This window comes from Aptenodytes patagonicus, chromosome 2 (assembly GCF_965638725.1).
Source record: "Aptenodytes patagonicus chromosome 2, bAptPat1.pri.cur, whole genome shotgun sequence".
In the NCBI taxonomy this organism is placed as follows: domain Eukaryota; kingdom Metazoa; phylum Chordata; class Aves; order Sphenisciformes; family Spheniscidae; genus Aptenodytes; species Aptenodytes patagonicus.
In genome coordinates, this window is record NC_134950.1 from 140,924,088 (window position 1) to 140,944,513 (window position 20,426).

General features: G+C 39.6%; 1 protein-coding gene across 1 annotated transcript in view; it reads left to right on the forward strand.

Annotated features, from left to right (window-relative positions):
* The first annotated feature begins 283 nt into the window (after window positions 1-283).
* VWDE (von Willebrand factor D and EGF domains) overlaps window positions 284-20,426 on the forward strand; it is a 40,276-nt gene continuing 20,133 nt past the window's right edge. The window contains exons 1-11 of the mRNA XM_076332343.1: window positions 284-371; window positions 5,478-5,662; window positions 8,518-8,749; window positions 10,774-10,839; window positions 11,583-11,842; window positions 13,342-13,431; window positions 14,807-14,951; window positions 15,637-15,851; window positions 16,172-16,245; window positions 18,277-18,550; window positions 19,962-20,170. Of these exons, the coding sequence (XP_076188458.1) occupies window positions 284-371; window positions 5,478-5,662; window positions 8,518-8,749; window positions 10,774-10,839; window positions 11,583-11,842; window positions 13,342-13,431; window positions 14,807-14,951; window positions 15,637-15,851; window positions 16,172-16,245; window positions 18,277-18,550; window positions 19,962-20,170 (1,838 nt within the window). The remainder of the gene's footprint in view (window positions 372-5,477; window positions 5,663-8,517; window positions 8,750-10,773; window positions 10,840-11,582; window positions 11,843-13,341; window positions 13,432-14,806; window positions 14,952-15,636; window positions 15,852-16,171; window positions 16,246-18,276; window positions 18,551-19,961; window positions 20,171-20,426) is intronic.

The window sequence follows — 20,426 nt, forward strand, 5'->3', positions numbered from 1 at the left end:
GCCGGGAGCGGACACCCCCGCCGCGACCCCCGGCGGGGCCGGGCCGGGCCGGGCCGGGGGCCGGCAGGGAGGCGGGCTGAGGGCCGGGCCCCGCGAGGACCCCCCGAGGGAGGGGCCGCACTAAGGCGCGGGGTGGGCGCACGGAGCCGCCAGAAGAGCGCGGAGGCGCGGCCCGGCCCGGGAGCACGGCGGAGGAGCCTCCCGGCGGCGGGGCGAGCGGGGCGGCGCAGGGGAGCGGCGCGGCCGGCCGGTCGGTCGGTCGGTCGGCCGGCGCGGCGGGGCCATGCCGGGGGCCGCCCCCGCAGCCCGCCGCCTCTGGCTCTGCGCGGCCGTACTGGGGTGCCTGGCGGCGGCGAGGCCCCGCCGGCGAGGTAAGCGGCGCCGGGCCGGGCACCGAGAGGGGGCGAGCGGCTGCAGGCGGGGGCATCGCCGCCGGCAGGTGAACGGGAGGGCGCAGAGGCGGGCGGCTGCTCCGGACGCCGCAGCGCAGGGAGGGCTGCGCCTGCCCGCAGCCCCGCCAGGTGCTGAAGTAGCCCCCTGGCAAGGGAGCGGACTCCTTGTCCGGTCCCAGGGAGCGCTCGGGTCAGGTCCTTCCCCTGCGCCCGCACGTCGCTTGTTTTCCAGCCCGATAGTTACATGTAACTAGTTTCACTGGAAGAGGCTTAACTTTATGAACTGACGAAATAGAAATTGTCATTGTCACCGTGCACCTGCAGGGGAAACCTGCCAAGTGAAAGCCGAAGACCAGGAGTGTTGATTCTCCCGCTCTCCCTTCCTTTTGCTCCCTTTTCCCTGTGTGCTGGAGCACAGGCGGTGCACGGGCACACCCTTACCTGGGACCCCTGCAAAATGCTTTGCAGAACCTGTGCAAAAACCATATCTGTATTGTTTCAGATTTCTGAGAGAAAATCCACATAAAGAGTAGATACAATAGCGTATTATATTGGGAACTACTAGGAAATATTCTATAACCATATATTTTACATCTTTTTAAAGGTTATGCAACTCTCTACTACCTTTACAAAGCACCCCTTAGGGTGTGGACATGAGTGGTTGAAAAGTGTTTTAGCACCCATTCAAATAAGGTTATTTATAAAGATGTAGTAACGTGTGCGTGTTGATTCTGTTTTCTTCGTTTTTCCGTGTACAGGAGTATTCATATTCCTGTTCTATTGCATTGCGATACTGTCATTGCTACGGCATTTGTGATCATGTTCTTTTATATGCCTCATCCAAGCAAATGGTACCTTTTAGGTACATAGTTACAGTCACTTTTATATTTCGCTTTAAAAGGGTTACCCTAAATAATTATTTCAGGATAACTTCTTCCAAAAAGTGAACTTCTTTCTATTTTAGCGTTTTGGAAGAGTTTAAATCCCCAAATACACCTGAGCGCTTTTGTTAAATGCAGTCCTAGTTCGAAGTTCTGCCTTGGGATGTTGATATGCTGCATCCTTTGCAGTCAGTAGATGTGAGACAAAGTACATTCAGGATCAGAGTGGGCACTTACTAATGGCCCTACTTGTTTATCTGTAGTCATTTGCCAGATCCTGGCCTTTGGACAGCAGGAGGTATAAACTGATAAGCTATTCGTACCTGAGGAACTGAGTTGCCAGTCCTGCCGCTCTGCCCTTGCCTGCCTGTACTCCGCGAGTGGCTCCTTTTCCCGTCTCTACTCTGGTTTGCACCCAGCAGTCCTCAGTCCCTGACTGCTCCATAATGCTGGAAACATTATGGACAGGTGGAGAATCATCGGCCCCTCTCTGCACATGGATTGGAACAGAGATGTGAACGGCGAATTGGAAAGTCCTTCCTTTGTGGAACTCTTTTTCCACCCAAGTGCCTCAGAGGCAGTCATCGGGAGCCACTTAAATATCTCTTTGTGGAAAATGAGCTCCTGTGTTGATTTCAAGAACCTCTTTGACTTTTGGTTAACGTGTGGTGTTCAGAGTACCTATTACCTGACCCCGTTTGTGGCAGTCATGGTACAAACCCCAATGTGCTGGCAGCGATTTCGTCTTTATCTCTCCCGAAAGGCTCATCCGCCAGCGCAGTGCTATCCTTGTGTTTAAGATGTTGCAAGAGTTGGATTCTTTTCCAGCTTAGGGTCACATTTCTCCATATCTGGCAGGACCAAGTAGGTCTGGGATGGATCCAGGCAAAGCTCACTGTATTAATCCTGAAGACAGTCAGGAAAAAGCAAATATGGAATCAAATTCTTCCTGGCATGCAGAGACCTCAGTTAAAGAACAGTAGAGAGCCATATACAGTATATAGGGTGTTTGTGGAAAGAAGCACAGAATATGATAAGTAAACTCAACTTCTAGGGAAACAGCTGCATATTTTCCCAAGACAGATTGCTTTTTCAGCAGACTATGTAGTATCTGGACCTGCAAACAAAATGGGAGAGTTTGACTCCCGAGAAATAGGTCTCTCCTCATAGCCTATCGCACGTGTCTCCACTAGGTTAAATTAAGCCAATGGTGCACAATCTACAAAGGAGGCCGAATTTAATGGTCTAAATTCTCAAGTATTCATTTGTGTATTTTATAATTAGAATTTCATTATTCTAAAGTGAATATTTAAAATTAAAGTTATTAAATCACTAATACATTTAAAGATCCAAAAAGAAATAATTAAAAAGAATATTCCCATATATGTGGAAAGATTTCCATCAAGAATTATCATGCTTAAATGATAAATTCTATTAAAACTAACATGAGTTTTCCATTTTGTGTCAGAACATGTCAGAATATTTTGTGATTGTGGACAAAGTCAAGTCAACAGTAGCATCTTCCCATACTTTAATGTTCCTCCCATACTAGGCCGAGCTGGGAGGTAAGCTTGCCCTGTAGGTAAGCTTCCTTAGCACTTTCAAGTTATCAGACCCTGTTCTCAGTTCCTCATTATTTTGTCAGACTTGACTCATTGGGCTGAAAATTGCTGGTGTTAGACACAGGCAAAGCTTTTCTGGAGCATTACAGCAAAATTGGTATTCGTCATTCTGAGAATCAATTTTGAAAGAATGCTTATATCAAAATCATTTTTTTTTATACATCCTGAATAAGGAAATCATGATTTCAGTGGAAAATTTAGCCAGCTCCCCTCTTAAATGCCTGTGATTTGAGCAGATCTGGTCTGCAGGGGTAACTTTTTCACGGAGAACACACCATTCATTTCTTGTGTATGTGTCCATAAATATGATAGTTTTATTTGTTTCTGCTGTTGCTGGAGTTAGCACATTAGTTACACTCAGATGTGTAATAAAATATTTTAATTTGTATTATTGGTGATGGCAGTTATTTTCAGTTGTTTCGTGGAATAGGTAAGGAAAAGAAAAGAAAGAAAAAAAAAATATCAACCAGTGTTACGCAACATGAGATTTCCAAGCAATAACTATGGAAATATTAGCATACTTCTAAAAAGGAAGACAGAATACACGAAGAGCTGGGTGACATTTTAAAGTGATGTGCATAATAATAAGAAACGTATAATTTGATCTTTAGTAGGATTTATAACCCTATTACAAGTGAGTACAGTCAGCTGTTTTCAAGATCTATCAAACGATGATCTAATTAAACTGTGGAGGAAAAGAAAATAAAGACTTGTCTCATGTCTAGCTTGATTTATTAATGGAAAAGGTAACAGATATTAATTGTTCCAGGAGTGATTCAGTTACAGGAAAGAAAACTAATGAGGGTGCTGTATGAAAGGGAGAATTCCAATAAAAAATAGAAGACAGGAAGAAATTTTCACCATGCTTCGTAAACCGCTTGTGCTGTAGCTTGCTTGGAAAACATTTCAATAACACACATGACTGACCTGTGATTCTTCAGGGGCTTTTCTTCAAATTCCAACGAAGGATAAATTCTCAGTAAGGTCAACTTGTATGGACACGAATAGCCTACAGGCTACTACAAGCAACTCAGAAGCACAGTGGTGGCACAGTCAATCACATTGACTTCCATCTGCCCTTAGAGGATAGAAGATAAAGCTATTGTTACCTGCCTGGGTAGCCTAAAGCCATATCAGATTAAATCTTCAGTCTTTGAAAGACTATGAGATTCTCATGCTGTGCTTGAAAGAGATGAAGGCTGTTCTTTCACTGGGGCGTCTTCCCCGTTTAAAGGAGGGGAATTACCTGATTTTGCAACTGTTTTATAATTGTGGTTATCTGGACAATGACGTGAAAAATGTGGTAGATAGTGCATTGTTGCATGATTTGAACCAAAATATGTTTGTAATCAGTGACACAGTTACACCATGCAAAACATGGGACAAATACAGAAAAACCTGGGAGCGAAAACTGAAGATCAGAGTATTAATATTCAAAATGTAAGATTATAGAGCTTTGCTTACAGCTGCATTTTTTTTAATTCATTAGTAGCATAGTAGAGGCAAGAATTAAGATTAACTGTGTCATTCAATATAACCTGAAATTCCATTCACAGTCAGCATCGGTTGGTATCCATTTTTAAAAGCAAGGTAGATAGATAGGTGTATTTTAAATGTTATTTATTTGTAAACATTCTCTTAATTTATTTTCCCCTACTTTCACTTCCCAAGCACATTCCTGAGCAAGAATGGCCGATCGGTACGTTGCATGCAAATATGCCATTAGCCAGAACTTTTATTGTCACTGTCTTTGACAGGAGTCAACTCAGCTCAGACTCAGAAATTCTGGCATTCTGCTTTATTTCTGAATGAGTCTGCATTTTAAAAAAAAACTGTCATAAATACTTCTTCAGATTCTGATCCTTCATTTTACCTATCAGTAATTTTGAGATTTTTTTTTTTGAGGCCACGAGGTCACTTAGATGTTCAGAAAAATGTTTGTCAGTTGTATTTACTTTATTAAAATTTAGCATGTCAGTCATGCAAATTGACTTAAAATGTGTAACTAAGTATCTACCCATTTCCATACACACTTTTGCGATGATCTGCATGTATACATGCAAACTGTATGCAACTACCTCTCATTCATTTGAGGGATTTCTTCACTTCATGCATAGGAACCCTGTAAAGTGGTAGCCTATTTACAAAACACCTTTGGATAATCCTTACTCCTCTTGAGGTAAGATTTTGATCCTCTCATATATCTGACACCTCATTTTTATTCAGGTTGTTAGGTTTCATAAACGTCAGTGGAACCAGAAAGTCAAAACCTGGAGAGAAAGTATAAACATATTCCTTTCCACTGTTTCTACATCTAGGGTAAATGCCTAATGTGGTTATTAATTTGCATTTATTGTCCACTTAAAGAAGGGAGAGTTACCACATGAGGAATTCTATTAAATTTTAGAGTGCTAACGTACCTGTTTGTTGTTGTTACTAAGACTTCAATATGTTTTTCAGTAAAAATAGCTTCACATCATATTGCAATATATCCATATTTTCCCGTTAAAAGTACTTAACATCTTTTCTAACATACTTGTTAGGCATTCCATCTTGATACTCGAAATACTCTTGCTCCACAGTTCTTGAATGCTCTCCTGGTGGACATCAGATCCTGCAGAGCCCTTACCGAAGCGTTGATTTTGATTCATCCCACCTCCAGCAATCAGCTATTCAGGATTTAATATGTGACCATTCCCTAACACCAGGATGGTATCGCTTTATGATTTTTGATAAGCCTGCTGAGATGCCGACCAAGTGCGTGGAGGTATTGTTACAACTCATTTGATTATGAGAAATACATATTTTTCTTAAGAATTTTTCAGTAGGATAGGTATAAAAAAAGAATACGGTTATGGAGACTGATGTGTAGGAATACAGAGTACCTATTCTCTCTAAATACTTGAGTATATTAAAATGTGTTAACTGGACAATTAAGTCTTAAGCGTTGAAAATTTTACACTGAATGGGCAATAGCAGAGGATGATAAATTACATCCCTTTTAGAGCACTCAAAAACTCATTTGTACTCGCTGCTGAAGAAGATCTTTTCAGCGGCAGCGTAGCAGGGATATCATGTTGTAGAGCTGCAACTATGCGATGGTCAGCCTGTTAGGAAGGCCGTGTGAAAGCAGTATGAAGACTTGCAGCCACATGAATCCAGTAATTGTGAAGCTTTTAAAGTGATCACGTTAGAGGGAAGAGATTACTCCGAAAATGACTTGAACTAACAGAGCTAACTGAAGATTGGTTGCCTTGTCATCTGCAAGTCCTCTAAGACTCAATAATTACTTGGAATATTTAATACTTTAGACTTCTAATGCTTTATTTTGGAGCGTACCAACATCTCTGTTATATTCTAAGGAGATATATCTTTGTAGTTTCCTATTTTAAACATTTTCCTGTTTAAAAACAATAAAAATGTCATTAGAATATTCTGCCCGTGATTTTTCTAATGAATTGAAATTGACTGGTCACAGTCGCGTAAAAAAAAAAAAAAGAAAAGCCCAACAATGAAACACTTTTAAAGGAATACAAAACAGTTAAAACACACTAATAAAATTGAGTTTATAGCAGCCCCTCTTATTTTATTTATTTATTTATTTATTTATTATTAAATCTTTACAGCAGTATAAAGCCACTGAAGTACCTTTAATGTACGGCTGACTCAGGGACTCAGAGGGCTGTGTTGCAGAGGCTACTGTTATCCAGGCTTTTATACTGCAAAAAACTAGCAACAAGTATGATTCCTGAAGGACTTTCTTTCAGTTAGATTTAATACAAACAAATTAATTAACTAGTTGTATTTTCTCAAAATGGATGCTTTTATGCAAAGAACCAGCATGATAGACCAGGGCAAAAACCAATGTGTTTTTCAGAACAGAGGTTAGACTAGCAAGATACCCGCTCAGATCATCTAGGGAAGTTTTAGCAATCTGACCAAAGTTCTCAGTGCTTAGTAAATATTTGGTAAAAATAGGCTACCATCTTAATACAGAGGAGTCCAGATAATTACAGTTGGAAAGAGATTGATTCAAAACTTATTCAGGAAATGAAATTTATGCATTGACATCTGCTTCTTTGCATCTGTTGACAAAAACAAGACATTTATTTTGAAATCTCAAAGTCAAAACATTAAAACCAAACTAAAACGGATGTCTCGTTTGGGAAGTTTCCTCCTTTCTTTCCCATTAGGAGAACTTTTATTATAGCTATATTTAATCCTCGTCAAAGATTCAGACTGTTAAACAATCCATCCCATTTCTACTTCTCATTAATTCTGTCTGTCTGATGGATTGATGGTGGGCTCAGATGTTCTAGATTAAGAAAGAAAAGTGTACTTTTGAGATGAGTGATTGCTCAATGAGTCTGCAGTAGTCTTTAGACCAAGAGGTCTAAAGACAAGATGATCTGAGACCTTGTTTCACTATCAGGTCAAAGAAAGGAATACTTGAGGCGATGTATGAAAGAGAAGAGGTTCTCAAAATCTCACAATTTCAGATTTATAGTTTTCATGTAAATATTTTCTGAATGCTGGCTTTAACACACCGTGTCCTTCTAGGTATTTCTCTTCAGTTTGCTTTCTGCAGCACATGAAAGACAGGAGGTCATCTTTAACTCATTCTGGTAACCCATGAACCAGATTCCTCCTTTGTCTCCTGTTCTCGGGATTCATTTTTCTGTATTCCACTAGTAAACTCTGGTGTCAGCTAAATCAGGCTTAACGCTTCGGTTACCATGATTGGTACTACTGTTAAGTTGTGACCTGCATGGCAGCTTCCTTGACCTGAAGACCTCACATAGCCACAATGGTGAGGGGTGAGGGCACACTTCTCACTCCTTGAGGAAAAGCACTGAACAAGGCTTTTGTTTGCGAGAGAGAGAACAACAGCCGTCTCAAATCACCTGTTGAATCAGCATCTGAACCACAGACCTCGAGAAGCCCACTGCTTTGTAAACACCAAAGGATTTAGGGTTGCTACAAAGTCACTGTGGTTGTTACAGGGCGTGGAGCAAGGGGGATACTACAAGCATATCTATTTCTAAAGGTGGGGAATTGAAAGGCAGACAGGGCTTATCAGGTGTCTTGCATTTTTGGCTAGGGCTGCAAGTCAGTAACCTTGTATCAGCTGGCCACATCTCTTAGAAGAAATCCAGGAGGTGAGCTGAGCCTTCAGTCCATGGCAAAGGGCAGATAAAGCCTGCCAGCTTTAGCACCTTTAGTTGATATTCAGTGTATGCATGTTCTACCCTGTATTTGCTGTGCTCTGATGGCATGCACACAGTCAGTTACTGTAGGTTAAAACTCACTAAGCCATAACACAACTGTTAGCTTTTTTGGCCAAAACACTCAGGTGTGGCTCCTGGTTATGTTCTTCAGGCACTAAATTATAGCCTGTCTTTAGAAACACACATTCATTAGGCTCAAAGAAGGACTTAAGTCTCTTGTGTGTATTTGTATTCAACCTTGAGGAGGAAAGTAAGCAAGCCCTCAGTTACACTGTCTAAACTTTGCTAAAAGCTCATGCAGGAAATTAATTGAATACGTATGTACCTCATTAAAGCACAGCAACAGTTTGATTTAGCATTAACCATTTTCTGATGTTTTTCTCTGGTGCTGAAGATGAATCACTGTGGTACTCAAGCCCCTGTCTGGTTGTCTCTGAGGGAGTCAGAATCCATGCCTCGACCCGGTGAGATCAAACAGTTAACAGCTTGTGCTACATGGCAGTTTTTCTTCAGTACTTCAAAAGACTGCTGTCTTTTCCGAATCCCTGTCAGTGTGAGGAACTGTGGAGATTTCTTTGTTTACTTACTGCAGCCCACCCAAGGATGCATGGGGTATTGTGCAGAAGGTGAGAAAATGCATGCTCCAACTCAACTAAGTGTGTGTGTTTATGAGTAAGTGTGTTTCTCTGATATTTGGCTGAGCAGAAATGCCTGGAAATAGTTACACATGCTGAAATTTCTTGCAAGCCTTACTTTTAATATTGATATGATAGAAAAATGATTTGGTATGTTAAGGTGGGTTCACATCAACCCTTTTTAACTTACATTTAGCACTCAAGTATTGTTCAAAGCCCAGAAACTTAAGAATTGAAATTTTCCATATAATGAGGTGGGGATATAAGACACATCCAGAAGGCAAAATTCAGAGTACCTACAATGGCACTCATACTCTGCAAACACCCATTACTGACTATGCATAGGATTATGTGTCAGAGTAAATTTTGTTTAAGAACTTGACCAAACTGTATTTATATCAATTATTGTTTAGCGTTGTTAGGAATATTTTTCTTACTGTAACTCTTTTATCATCTTTCTGGAGAGTATACACGTTGTTGCTAGAAGAAAATTCAACACAGAAATGCTCTACTGATACATACTTTATTAGTACTATGAGAAAGAACTGGAGTCCTTTTGCAATGTCTCACGTTGTCTTGGACCCTTGCGCTGCAAAAGTGTGTTGGTGTTCGTAGCTCAAAACTTCAGTATTTCATTATTCATGCCAGATGTTTTAGATAACTTAAGGAAGGTATGGTTAAATCCTTACAGTTATAAATACTGTGAAACAGTGACAAATTAGTGTAGTAGGAAATTCTTATTAGCTCGTATAACACACTGTTGTGAAAATACTAGCAATATTTTTATGCATCATATACTGTATTGCTCTAAGTCATACTCTGTATTACTGACTGCTTTCAAAAGCTTGATAGCAAAACTATCAGTGGGTTTTCTGGTGCCTTATTGGCCCATCGTTATACCTTTAGGTCCAATTGTTAAGGCATTCTCCAAGGGTTTATTGACAGAAAAAAAATGCCAGAAATAGGACATTTCAGCATGCAAGTGACTGAACCAATGAAGAACTCCTGCGCTATAGGACTTTGCATTTACTTTGGATGATGGCTTATGAAGAGGAAAGAGAATATAAAAACCATAGGCAGCGAGCTAGCAAATTTTTACTGCCTCAAAACAAAGTAGTCAAGAAACATAACTCTGGTTTGGCTCTGCTGAATACTGTAAACCTGAAATACATTTGGAGTTTAAAAGCACTCTTTTAAGATGATGTTTTCATGCGAAGTGCATTGTATTCTTGTGCTGCTTTTTGTATCTAGGTTACCATGTCTATTGTGTTTTCTCTTTAACACTTGATAGCTGTAAACACTTGATGCAAATTTTCAAAGAGTCTCTCCTCTACATGCTAAGGAAACAAACATATCACTGAAGCGTGGAACATCAAAATCTGCTCTTCATTCTTTTTGGTGGATGGGGTTTTCAGTGTTGCTGCTGCCCTTTTGACTTAGTTTGAGTGGCATGACTAACCTCTTTCTACTCCTGTTACAAATGCACTGGTATTTCCATGTTTAATCAAAGTTCCACTTTGCTTTTTTATAACATTCAAACAAGTGCACAAGCACTTTTTCTTAGGCCCCTGTAGGAAACATGATTTTGTTCAAAGCAGGTCTGCACTGAATTTGGCTGTCCAGGGTTACAGTTAATGAATAAGCATTCAGATGTGGCTTTGGGAAGACAAAATTTATATTCAAGAGAATAGTTTAATTCCTTTTTATTCACTAACAACATCTGTAAGTATTGGCTGGGTACATCTGCAGTAAAAGATGTAGAGGTGGTAGAATATTCTGTACCCTTTCTCCTAGGTGTAGCCAATCTACTTGTGATTTCCAACACAAGGCTTTGTACTGACTGCTACCATAATTGGATATGGATCAGATTACAAGATTGCTTCTGTTCTGCTAATTTACACTTCAGTTAGTGTCTTGTGATACTTGGTGTATTTTTAACATAGGGCAATAATTTAAGAGCGTTGGTGTACCTACTCTGTATGTGTGTGAATATACAATTTAAGAACAATTTATAGTTGTTTCAGATGCAAAGCCACAGACATGTGATCCTGAGGGAATGGAAATTCAAGGCGTCTGTAGCAGTGAGTATTTTGTTCTGATTTTCAAGATTTTCTGTGCATCTATGACCCAAAAACGTCAACATTTAGTCATATTCTGTCTTGAATAAAAACGTGTTCATGTTATCAACAGTATTGCTCGGTCTGTTGCAAAATGAGTAGTTTGGAGGCAATTTCAGACCTTGGATTACAAAAGTACTTTCTCAGCATAATGTCAGAATAAGTACCAAAATCTTAAAAAGTAATTTTAATAATGCTGAATTACAGATTACTTTGATTCTTTGGGAGTCAAATGTAAGATGAATCTACAAATCATACTGTTGCTTATTCTGTTCCTTTTTACATAGCCCTTTTTTTTTTTTTTCTTCCACGCAGCGCCCCCTTCCCCCCCCCCCCCCCCCCCCTTAAGTAGAGAAAATATTCTTCTGTCAGGCAAATTCCTTTGCATGTTGCTCTCTCCTGTCTGGTAAAATAATTAATTGTATTTTATGCCCTTGTTTTGGGGTTTTTTGCCCCCTCTTCAGCACCTTCCTATTGGCTAGAATATAATCAAAGGCTAATAAAGAGGTTTTTTTCTCCTTTTAATAATTAATAAAAGGAACATATACATTTTCTCTGATTCTCTAAGCAATTATGTAATATTTCTACATATGAAAAAAGGTAAATATTATTAGTATATTAATTGGCGAAATATGTGTCAATGTCACTTCACCCGATACTGTTTTTGCACAGAGTAAAAAGCACAAACCACACTTCTGTTTGACTAGGTAACCTGGCTCCTTCATCATCTCCATCTGTGTCACCACCACTGCCAGCCATTCCTGAAGTTGTAGCAGAGTTGATCAAAGGCAGTGTTTACCTAAGGTGTACCTTTGGCGTTCCTTTTGCAAACAGCTCAGTCGGATTCATTGTAACTTGGTCAAGACTTTCTCCTGAAGGTATCAAAGAAGAACTGAAACATGAAACAGCAGTTCATGCGTTCTCACTTCTAGAACTAGATGGGATAAACGTCAGACTTGGAGACAGAGTATGTTAAAACATAATTATAATCTCTTTGTATCTTTGTAAATATGGCTCAGTAGACACTAACAGTTGTTAGAGACAGAGTTCCAGCACCTTGCTGTATAATTTTTCTTGGCAGAAGCATACTGCCTCTAGTTGTTGTTTACACCAACAGTGCCCATATGAATGTGGAAATACCACAGAATATATCAGTAATTATCACTGCCGTTAAGGTTTTGAGACTGTCTGTCTCAGTACAGTATGGTGTGCCTCCTGGAGATAAATGTTTATTAAAGTTGCATCTTCTTCACCCTCTACTGTGATTTTGTTTGATACTGTAAATTAAGAGGGTTTTTGGACGCAACTGCATCTAAGTGAGAGGCTGTAAGAGCCAGAGCTTGTGAGAAGCTGTGTTGTTGATTCATTAGATAGATTTCTTTGCTCTGAATCAATAATGAGCTGCTGCTTGATAGTTTTGTCTCTAGGATCGGATTTAAATGGTTTGATCTCTGCCATCAAAAGCAGTGGGAGTTCCTGCGTTACCTTCCATGGTAGCAGAATCAAGACCTAGGCTCTCATGGTAACTTTGAGAAGCTTAAGCATTGGAAAATCAGTAAGCTTTCTACCTGTATATACCAAAATACAGGTTAATTTTTCCTCGCCCAAATAAAAAACAAAAAAGCATGTGGTTGGTGTGCATGTGTGTTCAAGCCAAAGCCAGGCTGCTCTGATGGCTTATGGACAACAGTAGCAATTGCTAATCCCCAAAAATCCTTTGGGGACTTTGTGAATAGTTGCCTGACACTGTTAGCTCAGTGACAGTCAAAAGGAAAGGCACAGTCATAAATTACCTGCTGCTGCTATGGATCCTTGGTTTTCTCAGGATCTGAAATACTGCATGTGTGGTCAACACATCTCAAAAGGGATACAGCAAAATAAACAAAAAATGCAAAACTGTAGTGTCTAGTAGCATGGAACTGGTTCAGTGGAGGGAAATGACAGTAAAGTCTTCAGCTTGAAAAAGATTATCCAGGCCTTTAACACCAAGAAAAAAGTATAGTAAGAAGAGGAGGTGGAGGGGATGGTTGCTTTGCATAATCTAAGATTTAATGGGCACTCAACAAAATTAAAAGGCAAAAAATGTGAAACAGACAAAAAGAAGTAAATAACATATAATAAAGTATAGCCTGCATTTCCACAAGATGTCATGGGGAGCTGAAATGCTCCAGAAGGGATCTGTTAAATCTGTGGAGACTTAGGTGCTTGTTAAACATGATGGTTTGCATGCGGCCTTTAGTTCGAGAAGTCTCTGCACCGCTGGTGGAGTATGCCAGGAAAAGGTCTTAGGTTGCTCGATCTGTTTCTATGTTTTTCTTAAGCACCACTGGCAATCGGTAACTTCTGGTGCAAACAGAAGACTGGGCGTGATGAATCCGTCAAACTGACCCACGGTGGCTGGGTTTTGTCTTCATGTGACCACTTCGTACCAAGAATATATTCTATTTTGCTGGTTTTGCCCTGCAGGTCTACTGTAGCAGTTCTGCTTTTGTCATGGAGAAGCTGGATATACAAAGCTCTTCTGTTGAGAGCAAGGAATTTTTTGCTGGCGTTAAGGTAATTTTGAAAGATAATAATGTTTTACTTTATCGTAGTAGGAATCTTTGTGAGTATTGCTACAGCAGTCAGTCCTCTGACTAGAAGGCACTCAAAATGTATTAATTGTGAATTAATAGAGCATGTTGTTGGCTGTAGTGAACTCAAATTTGTCAAAAAGCAGAAGAGTCAAAGTTGTTTCTGTGCTCCCCGTGTACTCAAGGTGCAGGAAGGCTCAATCGGCAACTCGCACACGTAGTGAAAGCCTTGATTTCCAGCAGCTAGAGTCGACTCTGACCCTGTATTTGTAAACTAGGAGGGTAAAACCTGAGCCTGAGCCCTGGCACACTGTTGTCCATTATGTTTAACTGCTGATGCCTTTTCTGGCACGATTTTGGCCTACGCCAACAGGCTCTCCCAGTGCATGGCTCATGAGATAGCCTAGGCCAGGGCCTCTTCCCAGCTGGCCATGGGGGTAGGGGAAGGGTGAGGCCAACCTGGTCTGGGCTTAGAGAGGGAACCTGGGACGTGAGCTGTGCCGTGCCACTTGGTCAGAGGCCAAGCTCCAAAATCATTTTAGTTCCTACTGTGGATATAGCTTCAGGGACCCATTTGCTGGCCAGGAATGGGACCCCAATCCCAGAAAGACGTACTGCATGTCATTACATGTTGGGAATAGTCCTGTTGACTTAAGGGTTTGCCCTTCAGTTAAGCCTGAGCTTATGTTTGTGCAGGATCAGGGCCCAGATTTATCTCCTGTTAAGTGCAAGTCTGTAGTGTGAATGCAAAGTGCAAACTGCAAAGTGTGAATGCGTTATTTTTGTTTTCCTGTGAGGCTGCATTCGGGATTTCATCCAATGTACAACACTCAGTTGTAAGCCTCTGTTACTGATCTCTAGTTGCATTTTTTATTATGCATCTGTAGTGAGCTGTGTTGTAAGTTTATGGAGAGGAATCCCAGGAGAAATACGGTGCTTCCAAATTCTTCTGGGACATTGTTGCCTGTAGGTAGCTTCCCCCTCTCTTCCCCCCAGACAATACACCAAACTGTTTGTATTTTAGCTTCCAGAAGGTACACAGAGAATACATTTTTGTGGTGTTAATGTGGTTTCCTAATTCCTTACCTTTCTAGCTAGCCTTTACTCTTGCCGTTTCCTTATCCTTGCCCCTTACTCCCACCTCTTCAAGACTCTTGCTGCTGTGTCCTCATCTTCTGCCCAGTATCCCGCTGCTCTTCAGACCATCTAAATAAGCCTGATCAAGTGGAGCAGGCCATGCACCGTGCTATTCCATCTCTTTAGTTTTTTTTTTTATACTGTACTCCTAGCTGGTTAGTAAACAGTGCTGTAGTTTACTCACAAAGTTTGCATTTTAAGTACAATTTCTTCTGTGCTAGATACATCCAGAAACGTACGATATATCAGAAGATGGGAAGGAATACAGACTGGCAATAGAAAGTAGCATTCCTATTCCTTGTCCTGAGTTTAGCCAGCTTGAAAGTGACTGCAAAATCTCACTAACATTAAATACTGTTGATGAGGGTAAGTATTATCCTGATTTTTTGTTGCATTTTTTATGTTTAATGTGTTTTTCTAAATATTCCCGCTGGTCTCCTTCCTTGGAGAAGCTGTTACGTTGTAAAATACTTTCTAAAATGTTAAAACATTTACAGGCTGTATATACTGCTGCTGAAAGTGTGGAAGAATGTGTCCATAATCCATTACTTGTTGAAGTTAGCAGGTGTTTTTGGCAGCCATGGATGCCGGAGCCATATTCTTTAACTTGAATAGACAGAACACCGTAATACTTGCAAAGTTTATAATTCAGTTCATTTTGTTGACCTGTTGTGTTGCAAGTATTGTATATGCAGTCGTGAAGTCCTCATTTTTTACTATTATTACTAGTTTCTGTAGTATTTTCTCAAGCACAAGTCCTGTGAACCCCAGGAGGAGCCTTGCCTATGCAGACAACCATTTTAATGTCACATTAGCAAGCCTATCATGATTTCCATTTGTCTATCAAACTGGAAAATTCAAAACCATTTCCTTGGGTGTGTGTATGAAGATGTAGAGAGGGGGTTTTGCATGACCGAACCCAAGAAAAATGCGTAATTATTTTGATATATGAAAATGTTTGTAAATAAGTTAGTATCTGTATTAACAGTAGTATACAAAATGTGACTTATATAGAGGAAAACTCACTAATGATGTGTTTTCATTAAAACAGGTAAAGAGCAGTTAGGTTTAAACTTGGCTCTTTCTTCTTGTCATGTGGATCTTCTCCAGAAACCCTGCAATAACGGAATCTGTAGTCAAGCTGTAATTTATTTCACTGCTGTGACAGACTTTATGCAGGATGGAGACAGAATTACCAGAATTGCAGTCGAACCTATATCCAGTGAGAATTTCCTGTGGAATGGCTATGTTCCAGAAAGCACACAGGTTGAAAATCTTCATGTTAAGCTCTGTAAACTGGCCAGAAATGTGGCTGATGTTAATGAAGCTTCTCTTTCAGTTGTGACTTGCTGACTCACACCAAGATTTCTAAGTGGTCAATTTTCCATTGTTTTATTTTCATTGAAATGCTGCATTTTCATTTGAATTAACTTTTTTACATTTTAATATTGATATAACTACTCAGATTGATTAAAAGTATAATATATTTATTAGAATGTAAACTAGTATCATAAGATAAATAATGTGCCTGAGTCTGTTTATTGCCTAATCTGACACAGCTTACTATGTGCTTCTTTGTTTTGAAGATTACAGTAAAGGATCTACCCACTGCCTACTGCTACTCATTTACTGACCCTCATATAATTACATTTGATGGAAGGTAATCACTGGATTGCTGCTCTTAATTTTAAGTGTGTTGAGATATTCTGTGGGTGTTTTTTGGGGGGTGGTGTTGTATTTATTTATTTAAAATCTGTGCTGGTGATACAAGTTAGCTGTAGTTTTCTACAACTGCACTTTGTATTTTACATTCTTTCTTGGACAATAAGGATAAACGTGCTTTAGTTAGTAAAAGCTTGCCAGTCATGATGACGTTTGTAATACTTGTATTTCTAAATGCAAGTTTTGGGGTTGTGGCAAAAGAGTGAAGCAAATGGACTGTTTTCCTTTTTAGAGGAGTATGCCAAGAGAGGAGTGGTTGCTGTCCAGTCTGTTGACTATGAAAGATAGAAATGTTATTAAATATGAACAATGATAAAATGATTGATTAGGCAAAACTGTTTTAACGCAAAGGTGTTTCCCATCTACAGCCTAGTTTACCTATTTCTGGGTGTCAGTATCTGAATCCTTGTAGGGATCAAGTTGCTAGAAGCTATCCGCTGTCTGTGTAACATTGTGCTGAGTTAATGTCATTGAAAGCGATTTACTCACTGCTGTCACTTGCACATCACTGACCTTTCTAAAGTGAAGACAGCTTCCTTGGCCACAGCTGGCATGTTTTTGGTATGCTTCTGTCTTTCAAAGTGTTTCTAATTCATGGAAGGTGTCAAAACAAACACAGGTTACACACCTGGGGCTTTTATATTCTCTGCTCAGCAGAAGAACATTTCTTCCAGTGGCAGGGTGAGAAGAAGAGGATATGTTGCCTCCAAATAAGGATGTTCAGCCCACAACCCCACTCTTCTTGTGAACTTGATAACGGAAGGGAAAAGACGAGTTGTAATTGCTTCTCTGATAGCACTGTGACTAGTAATAATAATAATAATAAAGTCACTGGGGTTATCCTGATCTTGCAGTTCCTCCTTCAGTGGAAATTATGGGGATGGCTTCACTGGGCATTTCAACCATCATCGATGCATTGTGATCAAGCTTTCTTATGAATCAATGATTTACTGTGATATGGTCTGGCTGGAAGCATGATGCTATGGGGAAAGAACTTTCTTTTTAAGAATAAAGTCTGTTGCTACTTTATTTTACAAATTGAGGAAACAAATAGAAGAGTAACTGTCCTTACTGAACCACGGGTAATCCTGTGCAGTCCTAGTAGGGTAGCCATCTGTAGTTTGTCTGCTGGCACATTATACACAAAGCAAATCACCGTTCTGCAATTAACTGTCAAATGCCATTTATAGCCAAGAGGCTGTTAAACTTGCAGCAGAAGTTTGGGGTTTTTTCTTTCTTTTATTTTCTTTTCTTTTTTTTTTCTTTTTTTCCCTTCTCACCGCTGAATCATTAAATTGGCTATTTTAACCTTGCTTCAGGGAACAGATGGCTAACCCTAAGGAAAAAAAAGGAAGTCGCTATTTATGGTTTTCATCTTAAATAATTTTCAGATCTCTGGGAATAAGCACTCCCCATCTCAATCTCAATAAAGCAGACCTTTTTAAAAGTACGTGACTTTCTAAATCATTTTGTCAAGGGTACTTATGCAGTTTTCAGCAGCTGTCCCCCACATGCACACTGTTCCGCATCTTATTGCTCTTGCTGCATAGGTGTACTGATGTAGAAACACAAAGGTTGAGAAGTAGCCTCCATTTCCCCGTCATAAGCACTGTTAAAAAAAAACTTCAGAGAATGGCAGTGGCTTCATAGCTATGTTTCCATTCACAACCATTGTCTACATATGCTCCACTTGTGATCCTTCTTTTATTCCTTATTTTTCTGATGTAAAACAGGTTTAATTTTTTTGATTTAGAGCTGCACAGAGGAAGATATGATGGTGTTTGTTCAGAACAAAGTTGTGTGTGGGTTTGTGGGCTGTACTGTTTGGTTTTTCTGATGCAGGAAAATGAGTTGCAGTATCAAAGTTCACCAAATATTAGCAATCAGTTTTAAGATAAAGTTGCTGACATGTGGTGATACAGTTATTTTATAACCAAAGTGATATCACGCACTATTCTTTTGATTCCAGACTCTACGACAATTTTAAAACAGGAACATTTGTTCTCTATAAGAGTACGTCTCGAGATTTTGAAGTTCATGTTCGCCAGTGGGACTGTGGAAGTCTTCACTACCCAGCATCCTGTAACTGTGGCTTTGTTGCCAAAGAAGGAAGTGATATAATTGCGTTTGACATGTGCAGTGGTCAGCTACATGAGTCACAGCCACACTTATCTGTAATAAATAGAGACACAACAGGAAACAATGTCAGAATCACTGAATCCTACCTAGGAAGAAAAGTAACAGTAAGTAGTAAATAATTGCTTGCGGATGTAATGGTTATCTCGGCAATTATTTTTACCAATTCACACCAACTTCAGAACTAAAACGTTTTATTTTCTACAACTAAGCAATAGCATAAAGTTTATTTTACAATCGTAGTCCTTTGGCCAGTGTTTTGCTTGTAAGTGAAGGATGTTGTCCTCAAAAACAAGGATGTGTCAACACGCATACCTTTCTGGAATCATTTTGTCAATCACAGTATACAACCCTTGTGTGGAAGGCGCAGTTTTCAGATTCAATATGCACTTATTTAGCAGCCCTCATGTTCCAAAATGAGATCTCTATGTGCTCTGTTTTGCTCATGCCAGTGTCATGTCGGAAGGCTGTGCATGCAGATAATTAAATATGCCAAATGACATCCACAGAATTAGAAGTGTAGATGGTTTCTCTAGAGAATGTGTCCCTCAGATAAAACATTCGCGTTTGCTTTTATAATTTCCTGTAGCTTTTCTTTTGTAGATAGAATTGCTGTAGGACTCCACTGAACTTCAAATGAAGCAGAGTGTAAAAATGAAGCCCTCAACTGCTCTTTAGTCGTTCTGTTGGTCTGGAAGGCAAGCCATAAAAACAGATATGCCTTTTCAACTTGGGTTTGGCTATTGGTATAAGACTACTTTAAATATTTAAACTTTTATCTGAAGCACTTCATTTGAAGACCTCAGATATGAAATACTAAGACGACATTAGGCAATAGAGAAATTAAAAGGATACTGAGGAACCAGAAAAATTAAATTACTTGCTCAGATTTGTACAACAAGTTAATAATAGAAACAGCGTTTAAACTTGCAGTGGATTTTGTTCTTGAGACTTCTAGTATTTCTTTCAAGAGATTGTAAAGTTGCCTAAAATTAGCTCAGAATAGTCTCAAATATTTACTGTTTATCTAGAACATTTAGGATCAGCTTTGCAGGCAGAAAGTGACTCTATATTAAGCTGCTAACACAGGGAATCATGTAGCTGACAAAAAGAAGGTTGAGAAAGGTGCTGCCAAAGAGTCTATTTGTATTACCAGAATCATCCATTTCCATATGCTAGCATGTGAAGAGTGAGCAGCCCAGCTGATCTTTGATTCTCTGTGGCTTTGCAGTCACCAACCTTCCACAATATACCTGCTAATGATGGATGAAGTTTATGGACCTATAATGCACCATCTAGCTGCCTGCTAAGGTTGAGATGTATAGGGTTTTTATTTACAGGGCTTCACGAGAAGAAGAAATAATAAAATTTTTCTGATCCAGAATAAAGCAAGAATTTAATGGGATGTCTTTATGTGCCTGGCCTTTTCCAATTGTTCCTTGACAACAAACATACCTGGTTTTATTAGGTAAAATAAAAATCGTGTTTCTCATGGTGATATCATCAATCTCTCTTTAGGTTCTGTTTTCTTCTGGAGCTTTCGTTCGTGCTGATGTGAGTGAATGGGGAATGAGCATAACACTTAGGGCACCCAGTTCAGATTACAGACATACAGTGGGACTCTGTGGCACCTTTGACGGAAGTGCAGAGAATGACTATCACACTGCAAGTGGGGTGGAAATCCCAAACCATGCTAGTGTTCCTTTTTCTTTTATTAAGGAATGGAGGTAACAAATTACTTCTGTTTCAATCAAATGTCATCACTTTTGGTTCAACCTTTCCTTCACACTCTTAAAAACTTGTCAAAATAATAAAAAAATAATCTTCCTAAGTTTTTAAGTTAATGTTAGAATGCCATCATTACATTCCATAATTGATTTCAGAGAAAATTGAAACTGAAGTGCCAAATTAGTTGTATGATGTAAGATTAGTTTGAGTAGGTTTTGAACAACGTATCAAGATATACAGAAAATATGCACTCTT